The sequence below is a fragment of the Hordeum vulgare genome, chromosome 4H (genome assembly GCF_904849725.1).
Source record: "Hordeum vulgare subsp. vulgare chromosome 4H, MorexV3_pseudomolecules_assembly, whole genome shotgun sequence".
NCBI classification, from domain to species: domain Eukaryota; kingdom Viridiplantae; phylum Streptophyta; class Magnoliopsida; order Poales; family Poaceae; genus Hordeum; species Hordeum vulgare.
The window spans coordinates 5,473,383-5,499,345 of NC_058521.1; the positions used below are offsets into that span (position 1 = coordinate 5,473,383).

Consider the following 25,963-nt stretch of genomic DNA (forward strand, 5'->3'; position numbering starts at 1 on the left):
CTTGGCGGGGCTTTCCCTGTCAACCCCTACCACCAAAAGACAACCGGGCACGGACAACCATCACACCGGCCATTAACTGGCATTCATTCACTCACTCACTCATGCCGGCTTACGCTACGTACATCACAAGCTGCACTGCACTGCACTGCAGCTCATTCATCAAGGCTACAGCAGCTGCGACGTCAAACCCATCATCATGATCATCGCCGTCGTCGTCGTCGTCGTCTCCGGCATTAAAAATGAGGCGAGGAAGCCCGTGACACGCCCCCCCTAATTAAGAGCGAACTGGTCGCGTGGATCGCATTCAATCGAGCCGCGTCCGCCATGAATGAAGGAGAGTGAATGGGATGCGAGACGAGCTGAGCAGTGATGAGCACCGCTGGTGGCAATAATAACTGAAGCTGCACGCGCATGGAAACAACGAACAATTTGGTGCACAGGCAGACACAAGCTTTGAGCAATTATGGGGTGGCGTTCGGTTCTAGCAGTAGGAACAGTGGGGTTCATTCATGTTCTATCGAGTGTTTGATTGATCTGACATGACAGGATCTGAGACGGACATACTTGGAAATGGACAAGCAAAAATCAGAATCGGAGCACCTCCACACCTCCATATGTACCGGAATCTATCGGTGGCATCAGAAAAACAATGGCGCCCGTCGCGGCGAGTCCGGGCACCGGAGGCCTACAGCCCACCTAACGCGCCGAGGACGACGACGGACGACAGCCATCTTGACCTACTTCTTGGCTTGGCTTGGCTACGCCGGCTAGGTGCCGAGGAAGCCGACGTTGAGGTCGATCCTGGGCTTCTTCTTGGGCGCCGGGGCCGGGGGCGGCGGCACGTGCGACTCGCAGCGCGGGCAGCGGGGGTCGCTGCGGGCGATGAGCACGTAGAGGAAGCAGCGCGGGCAGGCGGCGGCCACCATGCCGCCGGTGGCGCTGGCGGACGGGGAGTCGCAGCCGTCGCCCTGCTCCACGTCGCCGCGGCGCTTCACGGAGGAGGTTGTCACGGAGGAGGAGGACGGGGAGGCTCCCGCGCCCGCGCCGCTGTGCTGCTGGTGGTGGTGGTGGTGGTGCTGCTGCCCCTGCTTCCCGCGCTCGAACCGCTCCAGCGCCGTCTTCACCTTCTCGATCGTGCACACGCTGTGGTACGTGGTTGTCGTGGCGGCGGCGGCCGACTCCGCGGCCAGCGCCGGCGCGATGGCGGCGCCGGAGACGGGGAAGAGGTTGAGGTCCCCCCTGGCCGACGGCGGCGGGCTGAGGTGCTTCTGCAACGGCGGCTTGCCGGGCTGCACGCAAAGAAATCACCGCAGTAAGTACGTAGTAGTAAAAGGTTGCAGAGGGTACTCCTATTTGCATGGTTGAGATTTCAATGCATATCGTGAAGCCTTAAGTGAGGCTGCCACATTATTGGGCGGCATCAGAATAATTAAACTTGCCGGTGGTACATGGCAGACAGATGAAGGTAAATTAACTGCGAATAATCAATCACTACGGCAACAGTAGAATAATAAATACTCGAGATACAAGTATACTAGTAATATATGATGGAAGTCTATTTGATTGATCTATTCATAGATGAGAAAAGAAAGACCAAAGTTTTAGCTCGCCGCCTTGTACGACGAAGCCCACAAATGGCAGCGACTATTCAGAGTAGCCCGCGGCAAATTCGGTGACCAAACTAATTCGGCGCGCATCATGGATAGAACTAGAAGTAGAAGGAGACTAATCGGGTCATTGACAGACAAATTGAAAAGTCTTACTTAATTAACCACAAGACTAGAGCACGGTCCAATCCCAATTGTGCACGGCGGAACAAGAAGAGGAAGAGGAAGCGAAAGCGAACACGTGAAGAGAGAAAACAGAGCATGCGTACCATGGCGGCGGCGTCGTGGCGGGGGTCGTCGGCGGGGGCGGGGGCGGAGGCCTGGCAGCCGCCGAGGAAGTCGCGGGTGACGAGCTCCGGCGCCATCGCCCCGCCGTCGGCCGCCCGGGACATCATGAAGCCGACCGCCTCAGCGACCATCTGGCGCGCCACGGCAGCACAAGAGGGAAGGCAGCGGCGAGACGATCGAGGTGCTTGGTTGGACAGGAGGAAGAAATGGAGCAATGGATGCTGGGAGGGAGGAGGAGATGGATAAATGGGAGGGGGGGAGAGGGGAAGGGAAACAGGGGGGGGTTTGGAGGCACGTATGGGCGCCATTAATTGAGGTGTTGGAAAGCGAAGGCATGAGGACAAGATGTGCATTGAATGCGCGCTGGGCATTGATGATGGCCTCCCGCTCCCGGTGCGTGTGTGATGACTGATGAGTGAGCGAGACGGAGACGGAGACGGACGCGCGATGGGGATGGACCATCCGAGCCGAGCCGAGCCTCCTCCTACGCCTACGCCACTGCTCACTTATCATGCCACTGCCTGCTGCTGCTACCCTCACTCACCCCCTCTCTAATTACTTCCCTCATCTCATCTCAGCTCAAAAGTGTGAGGATTATGTTATGGAGTAAGGGTCTGTTTGGTTCCCAGCCTAAGATTGCCACGCCTAACTTTAGTTATGCCATAATATCTTAAACATGTGTTTGGTTCATTGCCACACTTGTGGCTTGCCACATTTTTCTAGTTATATGGTCCACATGTCATACACTTAATTTTTTGTCAAATCTTGTCACACTTGTGATGTCTATTTTGTTAGACACACTTTTTGTGACAGCCACACTTTACCTAAGGTTAGTTGTGGCAAAGTTAGTCATGAACAAGGTTAGTTGTGGCAAAGTTAGTCATGAACCAAACAGGTCCTAAGTAGCACCTAGTGGGGATTCCAGCGGGGCCGTGCGCCAAGGTATCAACTTTGGGATTAGTAAACAAACCGACCCCGTGATGAAACCTCAGAATTCGGCGATTAAACTACAAGTACGTAGTACTGCTACTAGCTCTAGTGCAAGGGTAAGACGTAAACGAGGAGGAGTACGTGCTACGCATGATCGAGGGGGTCCATTGTTTGTTGGGGGTGGAACTGGAAGGAGGAGAACCCTGGCTGAACCAAGAACAGCAACACGTCCATTCCATATACGGCGAGCGCCGGCGACTTATTACTACCATCTCACGCCCATCGTTACGCCCAAACAAGATTTCTCAAACTTGATAAGGCTGGTTGTAATGGAGAGTAGGAGTATGATATATTACCATCATTTATATGATACTAGTGTATGATATCACATCCGTAATGCATAATATCATACGGTATGTTAGTATTATAGTGCAGTTCATTTATTGCTATGCAAGACAAATAGTATCACATCATTTAATATGATACTTAGCCTTTTTTTATTTAATTTTATGTCACCTCATCAAAAGTGACTAGTTGACATGCATGATACTATCTATGATACTAGCCGCCTGAGCTACGGTCCAGAGAGATGACACAAGGAGAGGGTCATGTGACACGATTTAATATTTATACTAGTATTTATAGTGCTAGTACATACACTGATTGCCTAGTGATTTAATGCTATTTACTAGGATTCTGACGATGTTTAGACTAATTTAGTAGGACTCCCCTCTTTGTGAACATACTCTTTTATTTATGAGAAAAAGGCGACAATCACTCATCACTGCTTCCTAAAAAACACCCAAAACTGGAATTTTGTTTCCCCAAATGATAAGTGATACATGTGTGGCACGAAGTGATACATGTATGGCACGAAGTGACACCGTTTTGATGTTTTTACAGTTAATACTGCCGTAAAAAAAATCCTACAATACTAAAACTTGTCGATCAAATAAAAAGTCGCCATGCTACATAAATAAAGTTGTCATCAACGGTAACTGAACTTGCCATAAAAAACACTAGGATAGTATTATTTTATGCCACACGTGTGGCATGTATTAAAGTCTTTTTTAGCACACCCCAAAACGGGACGAAAATTCAGGTATAAACACATATATGATGGACTAACCAGTTACGTTCGGAGTCATTATATCCTCCATACATTTGTTCTTAATATAAGGATTCACGAACAACACGAACTAGACTTGGTCATGAAAAACCCGGTCCGGCCAGCCCGACCCGACCCGTACCGAAATTCTCGAATCGGGTCGGCGTAAGACTCAGAATCAAGCATGAAGGACGGGCCAGGCTTGGCTCGGACCTAGAAAAACTGGTTTTTACGCCTATGTCGGCGGGGCCAGCGAAAACTAGTTTTTACGCCTATGTCGGCCCGGGCTGAGCTCGTCCGTGTGAAAACAAGTTTCTATGCTTATGTCGGGGTGCGCTTGCGGGTCGGGCAGCGCTGGGTTCAGGCCTGTGAAAACTAGTTTCTATGCCTATGTCGGGTCGGGCCTACGGTTCAGGTTGCGCTGGGCTCATGCATGTGAAAACTAATTTCTATGCCTATGTCGGGCCGGGCCTGCGGGTCTGGCCGAGTTGGGTTCGGGCTTGCAAAAACTAGTTTCGAAAGTATATCGATGATATTGGGACACAAATTCAGTCTACCGTACGATCTTCTCAAATCCGAAACATCTTTTCTCTTTCTTTAGTTTTCTTATCATCCCCACCAATCACGTGCAAGTGGCCGACATTATCAGGAAGAAATAAAAAACATGACCCAAAACAAATACAACTTGGTCACTCTTCGGACATGTCCGTAGAAATTCAAAAGGTTGAATTAGAGATACACGGTTGTAAATGCTTTTTAGAGGAACCAGTGCCCTGGTTTTCCACGTACTAGTTACATGTATATTAATTAGATTTCATCTATTAATTAAACATCCAATGCATGTAATTAATGGGGCATGCTTTTTGGAGTTTAAGAGGTTACCTAATTAATAGCATGTTTTTAGTTTAAAAAATGTGATTGGCTTCGTGTGCAATTCATTTTTTTGTCGTACCCAATCTCTACGTTCCTACGTTCTAGTACACCTTCTATGATGCCTAAAGCATTGAGACAGAGGAAGTAAAAGATACTCCAACCGGGCAACCCAAACGAACGACGATTTTGTTCGCTTTGCGTCAAGTTTGGGTCGTCCGCTAGCTGTGATTTTGTCTGCTTTTTCCCTAATTGGGGTCGGGGAAGCTGCGGTGGCCTGGCGGTGATGCGGCCGGCGGCGTGGGTAGACGCTGGGAGGTACGAGAGGAGGCATCAAAACTGGGTGATGGGACCGACGGGCTGGGGGCGAGGTGAGGGCTAGCTGTCGGCGCTGTCGATAGGGGTGGAGAACGACCAATGGGCCACCGACTCCTGGATAAGGGGATGAAGTACACGTGCGTCGTCTGCGTCCCCTTTGTGTTCGCCCGACCTAAATCAGGCTCAAAATTGGATCGGGAATGGGTCCGCACATGGACGAAAAGCGGACGCCCGTCCGTTTGAATCGGCGCGTTGGGTCAACTTTTCTGTCCGCGCGGACACAAACGGACAACGACGGACGAAATGGGTCGTCTGGTTGAAGTTGTTTTGATAAGGCCAACTCGAGCGTGCGACCCCATCCGGTCTGTAATTACTTACTACGCACCTACCTCCCATCGTCTGTACTTACTGCGCACGCCCGGTAGGCCACGCCTGTCATCCACTCAGGCGGGCGGTCGTCGTCCTTCTTAAATGGGGAAGTTGTGGACAGGCACAACGCCCACTCCACTGCCTCCTCGAAATCGACACAGCGCCCGCGCCCGCTCCAAACCCTAGTTTTCTCCCCCTTCCTTGAGCTCTCCGGTCGCCAGAAGCAATGGGGTGGTGGAGCACCGACGGCAAGGCGAAGGGGGCACAAGACCACGAGGCTGGGTCCTTGTCCGACCTTCGCTCCAGCAGCCTTCTTCATTGCCCATCCGGGCGCCCCGGCGCACTCCCGGCAGTACGTTTGTGCGGACGTGTGCCGCAGGTACTCGAAGACAAGGACGCCGCTCCCCTGGAGCGACGTCCACTTGCCAAACAACTCACACCTCCCCGCCGATCGGGTGCCGATCCTGCCGGTGCCAACAAGCGGCCGTGCCCACCAAGACGAGATCCACCGCGGCCGACGTCCCCCCCCCTCCCTCCCCGACAACCTCTACGATGACCCGAGGTACACCGTGGATCCCCTCATGTGGGACACGTGGTTCCGCAATGAGCACGACGTGCGGTGCGCGTCCTACTTTGCCGACGAACACGACAGGCCGCAGCGGGCACGTGCAGAGCGTCGGGCGCACCCTACGAGCCCTCCCCAGGTGCGCGGGCGTACGCGGTTGCGCGGCCTGACGCCGACCCCGTCGTCGTCGCCTCCACCACCTCCTCGCATGACCGAAAAGGAGGAGGTCCGGCTCATCCAGGGTGTCATGGAAGATTCCATGTGCACGTACGATGAGCGCTAGTGGGTGGGGATGAAGGACACGTTGGCCCTCTCCGCGGCCGGCGACATGGCCATCCTGGAGGAGCAGCCCACAGCAGTGAAGGAGGAGGTGCACAAGTGGCCGGCGCGTTCCCCCCGAAGCTGGTGGGCAAGCGCTGGACGTGGTCGTGCACGGTCACGGAGATGGCCTAGGGAGTGGTCGTGCCTTGGTGCCCCACGCCGCTGCGGTCACCGGAACGCGAGCCATCGCCGCGCGGGGAGGTGGTGCAGGCGCCGCCAACCTTCCAGGGGGGCCCCGCCCACCTCTGGACGATGACATCGAACGTTGACCTCACTCGCAACGATGACGACAGGAGCGACGTGTGAAGACGGCGACGGGCACAGCAGCAACGCGGGGCGACGCATTTTATCTTTTTTAAGTTAAGTTAATAAAAGACTGTGAGTCGTAGGGCCGTTGAATTGTTAATGTATAATTATTTTAATGTTTGCCTTTATTTACATTTTCTGGCATTTTTTATTTTTTTTCATTTTTTAGAAAATATCCTTTCCGTCCCGGACGATATGAAGTGCGGCCACGCATTTGGCGCACCAATCCGGCCAAGATCCAGATATGGGCAGCCATATTAGAGCACCCATAGTGTGATGTTTTGCTGCCTCTAAAACAGGCTCTAAGGCCATAGAGGCAGCCGCTATACACTATGAGAACAGCCTGTAAGCTAAATTTGCTTAGTATCGACGCTACGTTTGGAGGCAGCCTCCAAATCTTTTCATGAAATATAATAATCTGCTGATCCTACATGTCATACAAAAAGAGTATAATGTGTCACATCAAGAGGATGAAAAGTGGCCCTTTGAATAATCAATATAGTATTGTTTACGGTACATTTTAGAGGCAGCAAACATTTGCCATACACTACCTACTTTTAAGCTGGCTTTAACAATTCACTGTGGGTCCCAGCTTAGAGGCAATCCAGTGTCTAAACGTTGTGGATGCCATTATCGCTCCAAGGGAACAGAATCCGATCAAAATGAACATTCGAATGGAGTCGTGCGTTCGATTCGGACTGTTGAAGCAGCTTCATCATTTTCAGTGCGCACAGCGGCCGAGGGCCAATCAATTCCGAAAGGCAACCATCGCTTCACCAGTTCACCCATCGTATCGTACGTACCGTGGCTACGTACTAGCTAGCACTTGAATGTGTGGATCGCCTGCGCACCGCTATTACTCCTACTGCTGCTGCTGCTGCTGCTGTTACTACTCCGACGAGGCGCCGAGACCAATTTAAACTCCGGCGCAGCGACGCCATGAATGCATGGGCGCGGTGGAGTGGAGTACGCACGGCGGCGTTAATACGGCCGGACCTTGACGCGACGAGCGCGGGCTCGTACACGTACGTACGTACGTACTTACGTAATCAAAGGGGTGCTCCGTGCGTGGCGCAGGTGGCCGGATGGGGACGTGGATGGGGATGGTCACGGGCCGGTCGACGTCGCCGTGGCTGCCTTTCATCCCCGTAACCGGCGGGCGGAGGCACGGGGAAAACGGGAAATCATTGGTGACCAGCCTGATGCGGTCGTCGTTTCGGTGCAGCGCAGCGCTGGCCATGCATGCGGCTCCCTACTTTTCAATGCGCACGCGTCTCCGGGAAGCAATGTGTGCGACCGACCGACCGACCGACCGGCGCACGGGGGAGGGACCGGTCAAGAAGAAATTGTTATGAGAGTTCTTATCGCAAAGAAATTGTTAAGTTGTATTTTAACAATTGAGCATCGTACGAGCCAAAATGCAACCCTCCATTTTTCGGAAGGGTAAAAGGTAGGAGTACTACTCGGTAATTATGCAAAAGCCGTATCGGCGGTACACCACTTGGAGGGAAGAAATATACGGCAGCAGCAATTACTGGGTCGGGGCGAGTGAAATGAAGCTGCCTTGATCTCTTCTCACGTCATGTTTATGCCGCAGCGGTACGGAGGCACCCCCCCTGGCTTGTGATCTCCGCGCGCCATTGATGTACGCCCTTCCAAACGGCATTTCCTCCTCGGTCGGCGGCGTCATCACGGTCTCACGGAGCAGACGGCGGCGCTCGATCCCATGGTACCGCCAACACCCGGTGCCATCTCTCCTCTCCTCTCTCTTCTCTTGTACGCATGGCATGGCATGCCATGGGCATGGGCATGGGCACGGCCGTTGGACATCGTTGTTGCACTAGGCCGATAGTCACCGGCTGCCACTGTGCGCCATTTATGCCGCCGGGGGGCGTGACTTTTCAATTCGCTGGTGACCGGGGCCCCGGCCCGTGGTGCCGCTGCCGCCGTACGTTCGCCGGAGGATTCCCGGTCATCGTCATGGCGTCGTACGTACGTGCGTACGTGCGTGCGTGTTCAAGCCTACTGCCCCCGTATCCGTATGTATACAACTCCTCACTTATTATATGTGTCCACCCCAACCAAGCAGAGCACTGCAGTACGACGTACTAAACGTATAAACCTGAGCTTGGAAAACACTGATATTGCTTAAATAAAACGGAGGTATATATGAAAGGCTCTGTTGATTAGACTACGGGAGGGAGGCCTTAATTAAATCGTTGGTTTTGACGTGACTACGGGGGGGTTGCGTTGCGTTGCGTTGCGTTACGTACCAGTGCAATGCGTGGTGGTTGCAGGAGCGCTGTAGCGGTGGTACTCTGGTGACTGGTCAGAGATCTTGACGAGCTTTCAATGTTTTTTGGACCTCACCGTGGAGCCGAGCCCACCAAACGAGAGCGAGGGCGAGAGGATAGGGTACGAAAGCTCAGCTGCGGAGTGAAATTTTCTTGGTGCACACCGGAGTACTGTAAGTACTATTTACACATGCTTTTGCTGAAATCCCACACATAAATCAAGATGTGATGATCCCACACATAATCACCCGTGCTGCAATGAAAACTACACTTTTCTTAACACAGTACAAATGCAAGTATATATGGAATAAAAGGTTGTGAAGGTTTTTCTGAACTCTTTTAGTGGATTTTTTATATGGAATAAAAGGTGCAGTAACGGTGATGGGGGGTGTCGCAGCCGTCCAAATCCAAAGTTAATGGCCGGGGCGATCTGCTGCTTCTGCTGTCCCTCTAGTACTAGTAGTCTAGTGTAGCCGGGCCTCGAGGTTGTAGCCCATTAATTTTGGTGTGGCCATGATGGATGGTACGAATTCAATCCGCTCATTGATTTAGCATCCTTTCTTTAAAGACACTCCACTAGATTGAATGACCCGAACTGGTTTGGTCTGGTAGCCATCCCGTTTTAATGCCTCCCTCTCATGGCGTGATCATTCATCACTATACCATACCTGTGCAGGTGCGGAGTTCGGTGGAAGAAAATGAGGGCACATTGCTTGGCCTTGCACAAACATGTAGATTCACTAGGTATTCAAAAAAAAAAATGTAAATTCACTTTTCTTGATAAAATATGGGGAAAGTTCTATTCTACTTCCGACCTCAAATGCTTTCTCGTTAACAGTACAATAAAATATATATAGTAAAATAATTTAAAAAATTCAGAATTTTTTATGGTCAACTCTAATAAATGTTTTACATACTTACCAAAATTCAGTCCGAAATAACATTCGTGAAAGTCGTGGCAAAAGAAAAAAACAAAATCTACAGACCAAAAAGTATTAAAATCAACATTTTTGAAACATTGATTTTTTTTTTGCCATGACTTTCATGAATGTTATTTCGAGCTGAAATTTTACAAACGCAGAGAACATTTGTCAAAGTTTACTTTTTAAAAAAATCTTTTATTTTTTTAAAAAAATTATTGTTCATGAGGGAGCATATGAACTCGAGGAGCAAAAACTCCATGTCCATGCCGATGCGTCTACCCAAATTTGTGCTAGTCGCTTATCAGCCGTGTGATTCGGTCTCCTTCCGTGTGACTTCTCTTCCCCTATGCTCCCCACGCTTGTACCTTCATAGACGAACACCTGACCAATCTCGAAGCACCGTCCGCGAGCTCGCCTCACCGCCGGTTGCTAGCCTCGATATCGTCATCTCACGTCTTTCTCGCCAGATCCATGCATCCAGCAATTTTCGCCCGTGGTTGTAGCACCCTCGTTGGAGGTGGCAGCTTTGGTAGGACGCCTGCAGCTCCGGTAGCGCCTGTCGTTAGTGGCAGCACCCCGACGACGAGCTCGTGAAAACGTACCCTCCTTCGGGTTTGGTGGTGGTAGCAAAAGCCCACGTAATACTCTTCCAAAAGGCAGAACCCATCTCCCCCTTAGCCCCAAAAATGTTCGGAGCATCCACCCTATATTTGTATGAAATAATATTTTTTCCAATCTTTATCACATCCATCATAGAACCGTTTCCCCCACGAGGCCAATAAGGCCATGTTAAATTCCTTAATATCAGGAATACCTAGTCCACCGAATTCTTTCTTCCTAGAAACAATACCCCAGTTAGCAAGGTGATATTTATGTTGATCACCCATGTTTCCCCGAAAGAAAATGGGCTATTTGTGAATTAATGGCATTGATAGCCCATTTGGGAAATTTCAGCATGGCTATAAGGTATGCAGGAATACTGATAATACAAGCACACAACAAAACAAATTTGCCTCTATAAGTGAGATATCTCCCCATCCATCATGACAACCCTTTAATTATCCTATCAATTAAGGGTTGTAATTCTTCTCTTTTCAACTTCTCATACTGCAAAGGCACTCCTAGATAATTGATAGGAAAAGAGCCTAATTGACAACAAAAAATCTGGGAAATCATTTAGCAACATCTTCCTCTATATTGATAGTCATCAAGTCACTTTTATGGAAATTGATTATCATGCGAGAGAGGTTCTCAAAAAGGATAATAGCCATTTAAAATTCCTGACCTTATCTGCTGAACTCTCCAAGAAGAGGATAGTGTCATCTGTATATTGCAAACTGATAGCACCCCCGGGAATGACATGAGGTAGAAGCCCCCCGATCAAATCTTAATCTACTGCTTTTTGAAGCATTTTAGAAAAAAAAAACATCTGCCACTAAGTTAAAAAGAAGGGGGTGAGGGGTCCCATTATTTAAGCCCTTTGCCCATCCACAAAGTGGAAGCCTATCTCATCATTGATTTTCACACTAATGGTGTTATTGACTAACATAGATTTAACCCAAGATATCAATCTAGGGCCAAAACCCCTGGATTTGAGCATTTCAAATAAGAAGTCGGAGCTAACCCTCTCATAAGCTTTCCCATAATCTAGCTTTAACACCAATCCTTGGGTACCTTATTTTTTAATCTCATGAATGACCTCATGATACATAACTAGACTTTCTAAAATGTATCTACCTTTAATAAAGGTCGTTTGATTAGAAGGGATTAGTCTATGTCCAATGGGGGAAACCCTATTAGTCATAGCTTTAGATAAAATTTTAACACCATAGTTACTCAAGCTAATAGGTCTAAATTTCTTCACATCCCTAGCATCAATTTCCTTAGGAATCAGCACAATTATAACAAAATTCAGTCTATGCAGATCTAGAACACCATTCTCAAAATCTCTGACCAACGCCATAAAATCAGACTTAATAACTTCCCAAAAAATCTGATAGAACAAGAAGGAAAGCCCACCGGGGCCAGGTGCACCATATGCATAAGACCCAAAGATTGCCTCCTTGATCTCTTCTTCACGGAAATTTCTCTAAAGAATTTCATTTTCTTCTTCGGTCACCATCCCCTCTTCCTTCCAGAAGGAAGGCCCCAAATTAGTGTCATGCGTACCTTCAAAACCGAATAGGATTTTATAGAAGGTGGTGGCCACTCCTAACATATATTTGGTAGTATGAACTAGACCATTCTCCCCTACAAGTTCCACCACATGGTTCTTCATATGTCAATGGTTTGCCAGCGCATGAAAATAGACATTATTTTTATCTCCGTCCTTAATCTTGCGATCTCTCGATCTCTGCCAAAAGGCAGTTTCCTCATGTTTACAAACATCCGCTAATTCTTTATAATATCATTTAGTCTATTAAAATCTCTTTCCTCCAACTAGTTTTTCTCAGAAAACACATCAAGAATATCAAACTCTAATAAGAGTTCTTTCTTCTTCTTCTTAATGCCACCCTCTATGTTAATACTCTAGCCCTTAATGTTCTTACGAAGTAGTGTGGTTTTGTTCACGTGGATATCCATCGCATTATTACGAGGGACAGGAGTACCCCAATATTTTCTAACCAAATCTCTGAAGTCAGGTTGATCCAACCACCATTTCTCATATCTAAATATTTTTGGGGAGGTAACCCTCCTAGCTCGAGTATCAATAATAAGTGGGGTGTGGTCACTGCCAATTCTAGGTAAAGCTGTTAATATTGACATGGGATAATGAGCATCCCAAGAAACAGAGACAAATGCCATGTCAATAGCCGAAAATATAGGGTTTTCTTGATTATTTCTCCAAGTATAACTCCTATTCGCAATGTTGATTTCCATTAAAGCCCATTTATTAATACAGTCATTAAACAGATAAGGATTTTGAGAATTAATCACTCCATTATTTTTATCAGTCACATATCTAACCAGATTAAAATCCCCACCAAAAATCATTGGATAAGTAAGAGCAGACATAATAGCATGTAATTCAGCAATAAATTCAAGCTTCAAATCATTTTATGCAGGACCATAAACTGTAACAAGGTAACACGTAAAACTATCACTCTTGTTCTTAATGGTCACAACAGTACTATATTTCTTATTAGTAAAACCAACGATCTCAAAGAGATCATTCCTAAGACCCACAAGGATCCCCCTCGCAGTGTTGACAGCAGGCAGGAAGTGCGTGCAAAAATCATTCCTGCCCGCGATACTATTAAGGATATGACTATCAATATTCCCTCTCTTGGTTTCAATGAAACCAAAAGAAACAATTTTATTATCGTTATAAAATCTCCTAGGCATTGTAGTTTACCAAGTTGCCCTAAACCACGGATATTCCAAAAAGCACCAATCATTTATTCTTGAATGGTTGTGACAAGCCACAAGGCTTCCTCTTGGATTGTATAACGTGGCTATCTAACTCCAGATCAGGAGTGCCCCTTATCTAAGAGGAGATATTTGCCGAGACTCATCGGAACCCACGTCAAGGCTAGTTTCTCCTAATTCTAAATTATCTCGGAGAAGAGTCTCCGGGTTATCATGATCAAATTGCAAGCATCTAATTTTCTCTTCATAAATCATATCTTGAATTATTTTTCTTGTTCCACATCATTTTTTTAATGCATAAATCCACGTTATTTATATGGGCAGCAAGAATATTTGGGGCAATGTTTGCAAATGATTTACCTTTGAAAGTAGATGGAATTTCCAGGTTTTCTTTTGTTTATAAGCAACAGCTTTGTCCATAATCTTGATATCACCATGGTTCATGGTCTTGGGCCTGTTAGCAATAGTGGGTCCCCAAGTTTTCGTCCGAGTGTTCAGTTTCTTCTTTGTTTCCGCTTCCTTCTCGACATTTTCAAATAGAGATCTCTTCGTAGATCCCAGACCAGTTACCACATCTTTAGATAAGCATTGTGATTCAGGATTCATTTCCACTTTCTCTTCATGAGATTCAGCCATTTTAAACATACTTAGTTGTTCACAGCAGTATCCCAAATCGGCTGGCATTGGCACAGAACCTGCAAAAGCAGGGGCATCTTGTCCCTGGCCGCACGGCTTTCTTTCATGTAATCTTTCTCAACCATCACCTCCACAGGTGAAGAATTTTCGACTAGCTCCACAAAAACCTCATGAACTTCACCATCAAGGATACGTGGATGGAATCAACTACAGAGACAGCTCCCAACTGAACAGCAGTACCTTTGCTCGAGAAGTTTGTCTTGTCTAATTCATACTCCGTCCGTCCGTGAATAAGTATACATCTAGGTTTTGCCAAAAGTCAAAGTTTTAAAATTTTAACCCATTTTATAAAAAAGAATGGTAGCATATGAAATCAAATTGGTACGTTATGGAACTACATTTCAAAAGGAATCTAGTGATACTAATTTAGTGCCATAAATGCTGCTATTCTTTCCTGTAAAATTTTAATTTAAAACAAAAGGTAGATGTACACTTATTTCCGGACCCCATTAAAACATTTTTCTAGCTTCGTCCCCTGCTGGTGGAAGCAGATAGTAATAGCATATCAGTGCAAAATCTGCATTTACGTCGTAGTACCATGTACTAACGTTAATACTCCTACTGCTCCAACTGATGAATCAACGAGTATAAATGCAGCAGCAGTACGATCCGACTACTGTCCTCTCCTCCTCCTCTACCTGTGGTGAAGGAAGAGGGTTTATGGCGCGCGCGGCACACTGATGATCCTGTGATTCTGATCCAGCACCGTCCCATGCGCACTTGTGACGACGGTTAATCGGGACGCCTGCGCTGCCGGTTCGAGTTGGGCGAGACCATGGCAGCGGCATTGATGCCCTCATCCTTCCTGAGATACGCGCGCGAGGCAGGCAGGCAGGCAGTAAAACCTCCAGGCCGCACGGGCCGTGCGAGAAGCCGGCCAGTGGCTCATTTACCACGGGCACGTCATCACGCGTACCTCGTGATGGCGAGCAGGGTAGGGCAGAGGGGCAGAGTAACTCATCTACTCCATCTATTTATCACGCTGGCCATGGCCATGGCCAGGAGCGATAGGCGGCAGCAGTACCAGGATGGCCATTCACTGCTCTGCTCGCGTGCGTACGGGGGCCGCCGAGTAATGGGGGTGCAGTGCAGTGCGCCACAAAGGCGATCGCGAGCTTGCATGCGGAATAGTGCTTCCTTTTCTCGTGGGTTGCAAATGGTGAACAGTCGTGTGAGACCACTGGGGTGGTTGCCGGTCGGGTTCGGCCGCGATCACCGTCGCTGTCTTCGCATCCCATCGGACCGCGTTGCACGAGCGGGCGAGCGAGGGAGATAAACGTTTTTTTTTCTAGGGGATGCGCACAGATTATACTTTCATCTGGTGCTACACCAGGTACACAATATAGTTTGGACATGGCAGGGGACGGTACGAATTAAAACAAGAGTAAATATACCAGGGAGAATTTGTGAAAAAAAAAAAATATATATATACTGTGTTAAAAAAACCGAAAGAAAAACACACAAGACCGTTTTGGGAAAAACTAAAAACGTAAAACCACTGTGAGACCGGTGCCTATGGCATTTACGAAGCAGCCTGCGACATAGTTTTAAAAACCGGATCGGACCGACGGTCGAACCCAAAAAAGCCGAAACCGATGGCCTCGGCGGTTTTTTTAAGCTAATAACACCGTTGTGCAACTGGACAGAAGAAAGTCGGTTTTCTGAAAAAATGTTGAAAATCCGAGCCATCGAACCGGGAAAACAAGTAAAATATATTAATAGATACTAGGAGATGCGGGATTCGATCCTAGGTCGCATGAACTGTACATGAGGCCTGCCCATGACCCAATAACTAACTTGGTTATGCTACTTCGTTGTTCACTACATGAAAATAATTTCATTTGACCATTATTTTACATTATTATTAGCACATGTATTACTCAACATATATTATTTTAGGTAAAAGTTTTGACAACCGAACCGGTGAACCGGCGGTCCAACCAGTAAAAATCTGAACCGAGAGCCTCATCGGTTCGATTACGAGTTCGGTGTTTTAAATTATGCCTCACAGACCCTCTCTCGACTAACAACGAATTACAGAAAAATCGGAATTGCTACATATCGCTCACAAAACCTTTCTCTTGTGTCATCCCATTAGATGGGACACGTGGTTATGCCAAGTTTTGAAAAGCTTCAACAACTTTTCTCTCCTTTATGTTGTTTCAACCTTTTTTCCTTCTCCCCCCCTTTTCTTCTTCTTCATTTCCCACTTTTTCCATCCTTTCCTATTTATACCCCATGATTTTTTAAATCTGTGAACAATTTTTAATTTCTTGATCATTTGTCTGAATTCATGAAATTTTAAATTTTTTTGACCAATTATCAAATTTGTGAACCTTTTTAAATTTTGTGAAAAAATTCCTGTTTTTATAACATTCTTCAAATTTGTTAGTTTGTTTTCAAATTCAAGATATTTTTAGATTCATGATTTGTTTAAAAAAAATGAGTGCATTATAAATTTCATGATTTTGTTTCAAGTCCCAAACATTTTTAATTGTAAAAACATAACAAATTTATTGATAAATCTGAGCTCTCAATTTTTCTAAAATATCTAAACTTTTTATAATTTGTGAAATATCTTTAAATTCATAAAAATCTTTTAGTATCACAATCTTTTAGTATCATGAGTATCTCAGTTTTTATTAAAATGTCTAAACTATTTTAGTATCATTTGCTGAATCTTTCTATATTTAGCAATATAAACACATTATAATTTCTTATTATTTAACACATGTTAATTTTAGTTTGTACACACATAGAGTAAAAACTAAATAAATGTAAAAATGATCAAGAACTAAGGAAAATATAATGAAAAGGCAAACATATCAGTGGCCATCATTGTTGAATTTCGTTATCATTTTTCTAAATTCAGAAAATATACAATGTTTTTGACCAATTATCAAATTTGGGAACACTTTTAAGTTTTCTGAACATTTTTCTAGTTCCATAACATTATTAAAATTTGTTAGTTTCTTTTCAACTTCAAGATATATTTTAGATTCATTTTTTTTAAGTTAGTGTATTTTAAATTTTATGATTTTGTTTCAAATCCCGAATATTTTTCTAGAAAATGTGGAACACTTGTTTAAATTTTTGTTTTTTTCAAGTTGTTGAACATTTTTAATTGTAAAAACGTGACAAATCCATTGATAAATCCGAGCTCTCAATTGCTTAAAAAATATCCAATTTTTTAATAATTTTTGAACCAGTTTTAAATTCATAAACATCTTTTTGTATTACAATCTTTTAGTATCTATAGTATCTCATTTTTTATTAAAATATCTTAATTCTTTTAGTATCATTTGCTGAATATTTCTATATTTAGCAATATATACACGTTATAATTTCTTATAATTTAACACATGTTGATATTAGTTTGTACACACATGGAGTAAAAACAAAATAAATGTAATAATGATCAAGAATTAAGAAAAATATATGGAAAAGAGAAACATATCAATGGCCATCGTTGTTGAATTATAATCCCATGCCCGCTACTTCATCAGAGGGTGCTGAATTCTGAACAAAATATTAAAAGTTTCACAACGACACCACCGCAAACTAACTACAAGGTCATCATAACAACAAGTTCACACGGCAAAAGTAACGTCACCGATGCAGCTGTTCCTGTAGCAACGCACCCTGCATTCGATGAAGGTGTCGTGGTTGTATATTTACACCTTGAGCCCTAGCCCAGAGATGCGTAGCACGACGAGATCGCTAGGGACGATTCTATGGCGATGAGAGAAGTACTACCATCCCCTGCCAAGGACCATCCGACCCTCGAAGTTCTGGACCTGAACCCAGAACTCGCACCACTTTGTTGGCCGAGAGCCTCACCATGCGCGACAGCTTCACCGTGAGCCACTCCTTCATCACCTCCTCAAACTTGGGAGGGATGGTGAGCATGACGATGTCCCCCTCATCCCTGATTTGCATGTAGAAATGAAGAGGCTCTCGGCCCCCTCCTCGTGGCTGCTGTGAGGAGCTCGTTCCCTTGAAAGCGGCTGCCTCACGAAGGTGACCCTACATGGCAGGTTCACCCTCTTGAACGAGCGATTCCTGGGGATTAAGTCCAGGACGGCCTCGGCACCGATGACGACAAGGGCTCCTCCTCCGTCCCTGTCCCACTCCGCCTCCATCACCTTGTCAGGTAAGAATACACCCATTAGTAGTAAACACCTTGGTCCTACCTAAAGTAGGAAACACCTTGGTCCTACCTAACATGAATACCATGCACGTAACAAAATCATGCATCAATCTAGCTAGCTTGCACATGAACCCTAAGCAAGAACATTAAACACAACACCTAACTTGCATCATGAACGAGGGAGCACGAACATCGAACAAAGAACCTAACTTGCATCATGAACGAGGGAGCACGAACATCGAACGAAGAACCTAACTTGCATTATCAACCCTTAGCATGAACATCAAACACAACACCTAAGTTGCATCATAAACGAGGGAGCACGAACATGAAACACAACACCTAACAAACATGATGAACACATTGTTGCACATGAGCACTAAGCATGAACATGAAACACAATACCTATCTACCATGTCCATGAACACAGTGTACATCATGAGCACTAAGCAATAAGCGTAAGCAGTACGCACTAAGCGGTAAGCAACACACATCAATCTTACATGCCCCATGAACACTACTAAGTATACACATCAAACACCTAACAAGCAAAAAACACTACTATCGTGCCTCTGAACATTACCGCACAAGAAGGGCCCGAATAGAATCGATTCGATTCGATTGGAATTGAATCGAATCGAATGGAATCCAATCCAAGCTAATGATGAAAACCCTAATCTACACATCTACGAACAGAGTTGGCAGTTCGTTCTTACCACAGCAACTGGAGCATACATCAACTAGGGAGAAAACCCCGATGGTAAGGAGATGACGGGTGTCGGCATTGGTCCGCTACTCGTGGCCACGTGCGAGGTTGAGGAGGAGGACGCCGACATCCATGGAACAAACCATCGGATGAGGGGGCACCAACAGGGGTTCCGATGAACGACGCGGTACCGAACCCAAGACTACCAGGTCAGTATACGGTGGCGGAGCCGGAGCGGCCAACATCGCATTGGCTCGACGTGGTGGCCTGGTGCACAGCAAAGATGACACCCGCAGAGCCCACATGTATCAGGTCCACCCTGGAGTTCACCAAGCCGGCAACCCATCGCTTGTGCATGCGGTTCTTATCGGTGCTGATGGGGGTCAGTGGACAACACGATGGTGGGCCACTCATCAAAGTAGAGGAGAGGAGAGGAGAGCAAGGGGCGGTGAAAGGAGTTAGAGGGAGTGGTGTGAATGGAGTAGTGGGCGTTGAGAGGAGAGGGAGATGGAATTATGAGACATCCCGTCCATCTCCCGCTTCCTCGGAGGAGTGCAGTCAAGAGCCACGCATGGCCGCACTCCACCTCGCTGCGAGGAAACTGTCGATTTGGCAGTAGCTCACGGGCCAGGCTCGGGGGGCTTTAAAGTTTGCGCTATACAGACCCAATAGTGAACGCGGGTATCCAAACAACTCAGTTTCTTTTCACGCGGGTCTGGTTAGGCCTTATGCGGGCAACAAGGCACGTCCTTAATGATTCTCTCATATTTTTTTCTTAGAGTGTTAGTTTCCTACTTCTCCGACGAATTTGACAGCATGGGAGCTCGTCGGGGTTCATGTGTGTGGCCCGCATGGAGCCCAGGCACGCGCCAAGCGTGACCATGCAGTAAAATCACACCTACGATATATAACTTAAAATAATTGATGGTGCTAGTTGGGCTTGGTCCATATGGGCACAGACTAGTACCAGAAATGATATGTATCCCTTATTTGATATATATCCCCCTTCAATTGTCCAGTGACATATGAAGGTGTGTCGGTCCATTAGAAAGAGCTCACTCACTAAGCTTCGTCCGCTAGGGAATGTTTTTGGGAAGGTTCCAATTTTTGAAACCATCCATTTCATTTATTTTCCAATGGATTTCCCCTTAGTTTTTAATATTCACAAACATTTTTTTGATTTTGCAAATAATTTTTAAATTTAAAACAAAATATATCCTTGAATATGTTTTCAAGTTCATGAACACTTTTTGAGTTCATGAACACTATTTTATGATATCAAACACATCTACTGGGCGAGCTGGTCTAGTTCAGCGTGTCCTGGTGTAGCATAGCTTGGTTTTTGTCATTTTTGTTTTGTACTCCATGTGTAAACAAGTCTAACATATTATACACCGTTAAAGAGTGATGTGAAACGCATTATTTCTGTATTCATATTCTAAAACATCTTATATTTATTTACGGAGGGAGTATTCGTTGATGGACACTCTTTTGGGTTTCAATATTTTTTGCATTAGAATTGAAAAACCAGTAATTTTTTAAATGAGAATTTTTACCTTTTTAAAACGAATATTTTTGTAAAAAATTCGTAATTTGTGTTCGAAAATTTTAAATAGTTTTTTGACAAGGTGACAATTGTATATACACATAGAACTCCCTTTAAGTTTTCAGAAAAACTTGAACATTTATAAAAGGCATACATTTTTCTAAAATCAATTAACAAAAAAACAAAGAAAAGAAGCCGGACAATAGTCCTTCTCAAAGATTACGAAAAAAATAAAAAACATACAGTAAATACAAGTATTCAAAAATAGAGATACAATGCTTAAACATTCAGGCCCACAAGCATCTCTCGCCATGTGCATTGTGTTAACTTTGTGGGTGGCCACTATATCTCGCTTAACCGCGAGACTTCCTTCTGTCTCCTAAGTTTTGCCACAGCGATGTAGCTATTGGGCTCGCCCAGTTTCTTGTTCTTTTTTCTTCGCTAGTTTTTCCGTGGAGTTCGCTCGCTCTATGCACTTCGTTCTATGGTTTCACATGGATTTTCTGGTTTTTCCTTTTTGTTTGTATCTTTTTAAGGCTTTCTTTGTTTCCTCTCTCGTTTCGTTGGGTCTTTTGTTTCTAACCGTTTTGTTTGTTTCTTACTCGGTTCATTGTTGGGCATCGCTACATAGCGACGCCGCATCAGCGTCTTCCGGTGCGGCGGCTTCCTTCGATGCATGCACACTAATATACCAGCATGACATGAGCAAAGATTTCTTTAATGTGAAATTTTAAAAAAGATTTATCTCTTAAACTATAAATTTAATTGACGATTCGTTTTCACCGTTGGCTTTCTTGCAACGACATCTTCGAAACTAGATCTCATGTTAACATGTTTCGCCAATTTTTTTTTGTGAACAGTTGCCGGATTATTATTATTTAGTTGTCAGATTATGATTCACTTAGTAGCCATATTTAATTAACTTAGTTGTTAAAAAAGCTACATTCCAGTTGTCAGTTCATAATTATATCCGAGTTCCCATCTTTATTTCATACAGCTTGCCAAAAAATTACACATTAATTGTCATTTAAATTGTGTCGATTTGGCCTTTTTGTTCTATATAGCTTGTCAAAAAAACTACACACGAGCCCGAAATACGGGAAAGCAGCCATGCACACGCTTTTACTTAGATTTTTCCATAAGAAAATGTTATGGGTTGTGTTTGCCAATTTAAATATGTCAACTTGTTATGTTTACATACAACTTTGCCGGAAAACTTTTTTGTGTGCTTATTAGTTTAACTATGTCGAGTTGTCATATTTACAGATGATAAAAAAAGATTTGTTGTGGTCACCGATTTTAAATATGTTGAGTTGTCATATTTTTACCCATAATAGCCTAAAAAAATTGTCTGTGCTTGTCATTTTGATTATGTCGAGATGTCATATTTATATGCAATTTCTAAAAATTTGACGATTAAGTTATTTTTTATCAGACAAATAAGTACTTGCTAATATGACAAGTAAGTGCAATAAATGTGGTAAGTACGAGAAAAAAAACTTGTCGAAACATGTTAACATGGGATCTAGTTTTGAAGGTTTCGTTGAAACAAAGTCAACGGCGAAAACAAATCAGCGATCGAATTAACGGTTTAAGAGATAAAAGTTTTTTAAATTCTAGTCATTTAGAAAGAGTTTGATGACATCACGCATGCATGCATGCATGACCCGTCGCACGGGATGTTGCGCTTCTAAATAGAATTTTCCTTCATTGTTTTTTCTTGCTTTTCCTTTTCTCTCGTTTTTCTTCCTTTTTCAATGTTTTTCATATTTATTTTTTTACTTTTATTTGGTTTCTTTTATTTCTTTCTCGTCTTTCAATGACTTTTTTGTTAATTTTCCTTTGGTTTTGTTTGTCTCTTTCTCGTTTTTCATATCTTTTCTATTGGGTGTTCTTTCTTTTTTCTCAACATTTTGGTGTATACGCAATACATTTTTCTATTAAGGACTATCATTTTTTAATATAGGGTCAACTTTTTATTATACATATTTTTAAAATTTTCATGTTTTTTTAACATTTTTTAAACACAAGATTAATATATTTGAATGCATCATCAATATTTTATATAGATTATTTTTATTTTCGAAAAATATTTGGTTAACTTTTTAATACATGTTCAATATTTTCTTCTCACACATGGTAAATTCATGGGCAATATACTGCAAATGTGCACCTTCGTCACATTATTCGGCCCTGTTCAGTTACGGGTTATAAAACCAGTTTTGCGAAGCTTATAGAACATTCCGCACACTATTTTGTTTTCTACGTTTTTCTATCCTATTATTACAATTTTACTTATTTTTTCCTTTTTCCTGCTTTTTCAATTATCAATTTTGACCATTTTCTTATTCTAGGGACCATTTCAGAATACGTGAATATTTGCAGTAACTATGAACATTTTATGATATCTGAAAACATTATTATATTTTGCATTTTATTGAAATTAAGAATATTTTGCATTTTATTGAAATTAAGAATATTTTTAACATTATTATATTTTGCATTTTATTATATTTTATGAATATCTTCTAAATTCATGAAAAATATTATTAAATTTGGAACATTATTGAGTTCGTGTACAATTTTCAAACACCAAACATATTTTAATTTGATGAGTTGTTTTCTGAATTTACAAACATTTTTTAACTCACGAATATTTTTCATTTTTTTCAAATTCACTTTTTAAATTCTTGAATATTTTCATATTCAGATTTTAACTCATTAACATTATTATTATTAAAAAAATTAATTGTGGAATATCATTTTCCAAGTGAACAAAATTCATGAGTGTTTTGTTGGGTAGCATCGCATAGTGCACGGACTAGGAGCACAGGGGCGGATATTTCGAATCTGGGTGCATGCACACCCGATTTAGCAAAAATAAAATTAAATTAAATACTACAAACCGATTTTTTGAAATAAAAATATATATAGTGTATTACTCAGATCTAAGGTTTCACAACAAAATACTTTTGTGGACTAGTTGGTAAAAACACAAAATTCCAAATGCAGTAAATGGGATAAGTAACTTATATATATTTTTTATTCATCTGCAACACAATGGAAGTTATTTTGTTTCGAAAGTTTACACGTAAACGATACACAGACAGTATTTGTTGCAAAGACAATCCGAAATATTTGTCATTTTCAAATTTATTATGGCATTTCGGGCATATATGCACCCATGTTAACAATGGTATGTTCTCTAGGATCATTTGAAACGTCATAGCTATCACCCCTAGGAAATACCCGTTATGCTAGGATGTCTGGGAACGTATCTGATGCACCAGATGTCCAAAAGTGATACAACGAATATTAAAAAAAAAATCCAAAACTAATTTAGCATGCACACCCGATACATTTCAACCATGTCACAAAAAATCAAAGTAAGTTTCAGTTACAGCCTGAGAAACAAAATAACAGTTAGTACTGTTTGCTTAATGGGCCAAATTTGTTCGTCAATCCAAAATGGATGCTAATCATAACGTAGTTTGACTTTCGAGCAATGTTGGGGAAATCGTTAATTGATAGCTGTTCGGTTTGCTTGCAAGTAGAGAATTAATAGGCTAATCGGCCAGTTTCGATGCCATGACCACCTTTTCCCCCCTCATGCTCCATCCCATGTTGTGCATTTTCTACTTGCGTTTCGGGTTGAAGGCGTCTGCGAGAGGCGGCTGTAGGGGTATGGCCGACGACCTGACCCCGTTGCGGGGCGGCTCTATGCTGTGCGGCCATGCATGTCGTATCGATGAACGACCACCACCTGGTGCATCCTCGAAGGAGGCTACACACGCTGGTTGTGGACGCATGTAGCATGAGTGTGGCTGGTCCCAACAACCATGGCCGCCGGTCGCAACATCCTCGTAAGCACTGTTGCTACGACTGGTGATCTTTTTTCTGCGACCAACAACTAGCGATGCTTGAGCAAAGTGTTGTCGGCACGGCGACGACCAACTGACCAAGATGCTACAACCAGTGAGTCATTTTGATGTAGTACATAAAAAATAAATCAACCTGAGTTTGCGAAAGTAGGTGCTGACCACTAGGAACAACTGGAAGCTTCCACGATGAACAAAGCTACAACCTCCGTCGCAAGTAGCTTCAACCAGAGCTGACAGAAGTTGGAGGTGACCACTGCAAACAGGCAAACAGCCGTAACCGGTGTTAGAGAAAGCTATAACAGGCTACAGAAAAGCTCCAACTGGAGACAAGCCAAAAGCTACGAGACGATTGTAAAAGTTGCGACAGCTGGTGTTGATGAAAACTGTAAGCGACTAAAGAATACTGTAAGCTTCAACTGATGGGCGTGCCAACAATGGTGCCAGTGGCGATGGCTACTACCACAAATCAACGGGAGCAGCTGCGGCCGGCCGACAACAAAGATGCAAATCCCAACCACCGATGGTTCGAGCGGCGGAGGCCGAGCACGGTTGGCACTGGTGGCCGGCAAGCACGAACAACGGAGGGCGAGCTCAGTTGCCTCGCGAGCGTGGGTGGCCATGTGTGAATGTTGGTGGCAATCGCGGTAGGGCAACGGACATGGGACTCCTTCATGTGCGCGTGCGCTGATAAAACAGAAATGAAGGAAACGCATCATACGGTTTTGCATGATCCAATAAATCTTAGGGCTCACGCACGACCGGCCTGGGATTTCGGCACATGCGTTAGGTTTAATTGGTAATCATGTCAAGTTCAATTGGTAAGCATGTCGATTTCTCGCTTACCAACTGAACTTGCCATCCACTAAAATTACTATATAAACCGTTTGTTTTGCCCTCACGTCAGGTACTTATTTGTGCTTGCTCCTACCAGGGGCCTATTCGTTTTCTTTTTGTCCTTCTTTCTTGTGCGTGTGAAATAACTACATACCTCCTTGCGACCATTGATACGAATATTTTTAGCAAATAATTGATGGATCACAATAGGCTGTTTCATATCTGGTTACCCTTAGATCAGACAAAGCATGTGCTGGTGCATGTTCAATTGTACGAGTATCTCAACAATCATTGGCTGGTCGTACCATTCCATGCTACCCTAATGATGCAAAAAAAACGATGATGATTACCCGGAAGACATATACTGAGCATCCGCTACATGTAAATGCGGGTTAGCAATGTCGTTTTCCAGTTCAGCAAAGGGCCGAACTAAGAGCAACTCCAACAGTTTACCTAGAAATCTTCCCATAAAACCAGTTTTTTTTTGGCTTAACGTCTGCGAGCAATTTTTGTCAGCTTCCTAAACACTCATCCCTAACTTTTTAATTCTCCTAATTTTTGTTAAACAAGCATAAAAATGACACATGCATATGTCTAGTATCATCATAATAACTCAAACAATGATGCATCAAACTCTAAGACTTCATAATTCGGAAGGAACATTGTATGAAATTTAGTTCGACACTCAAATTCAAATTCAAACATAACCAATGCTTCCATGAAGTGCCCACAAATGCTTAACTAGATCATCACATACTTGTTCATGACCAGTGTGCTCCTCTATCAGTCGATGCACCTCATTTTTTTTGGCAATATACATGTGGACCCGACAGTCCTGATAAACAACATGTACAATGGTTTTAAGGAGAGTGCGTGTGTGTG

General features: G+C 44.0%; 1 protein-coding gene across 1 annotated transcript; it reads right to left on the reverse strand.

Annotated features, from left to right (window-relative positions):
* Positions 1 to 482: 482 nt before the first annotated feature.
* LOC123446954 (homeobox protein B-H1-like) lies at positions 483 to 2,359 on the reverse strand. Its single transcript, XM_045123502.1, has 2 exons — positions 1,877 to 2,359; positions 483 to 1,289 (listed from the first exon to the last, which is right to left on the reverse strand). The coding sequence occupies exons 1-2, from the start codon at positions 2,264 to 2,266 to the stop codon at positions 768 to 770; spliced, it is 912 nt and encodes a 303-aa protein (XP_044979437.1). The 5' UTR covers positions 2,267 to 2,359; the 3' UTR covers positions 483 to 767.
* Positions 2,360 to 25,963: the final 23,604 nt, after the last annotated feature.

Coding starts and splice junctions, on each gene's coding strand:
- LOC123446954 (XM_045123502.1), bottom strand. CDS start 2,266: ATGCCCAGCGCGCATTCAATGCACATCTTGTCCTCATGCCTTCGCTTT. Junction 1,290..1,876: donor GCCACGACGCCGCCGCCATG/GTACGCATGCTC, acceptor CTTTGCGTGCAG/CCCGGCAAGCCGCCGTTGCA.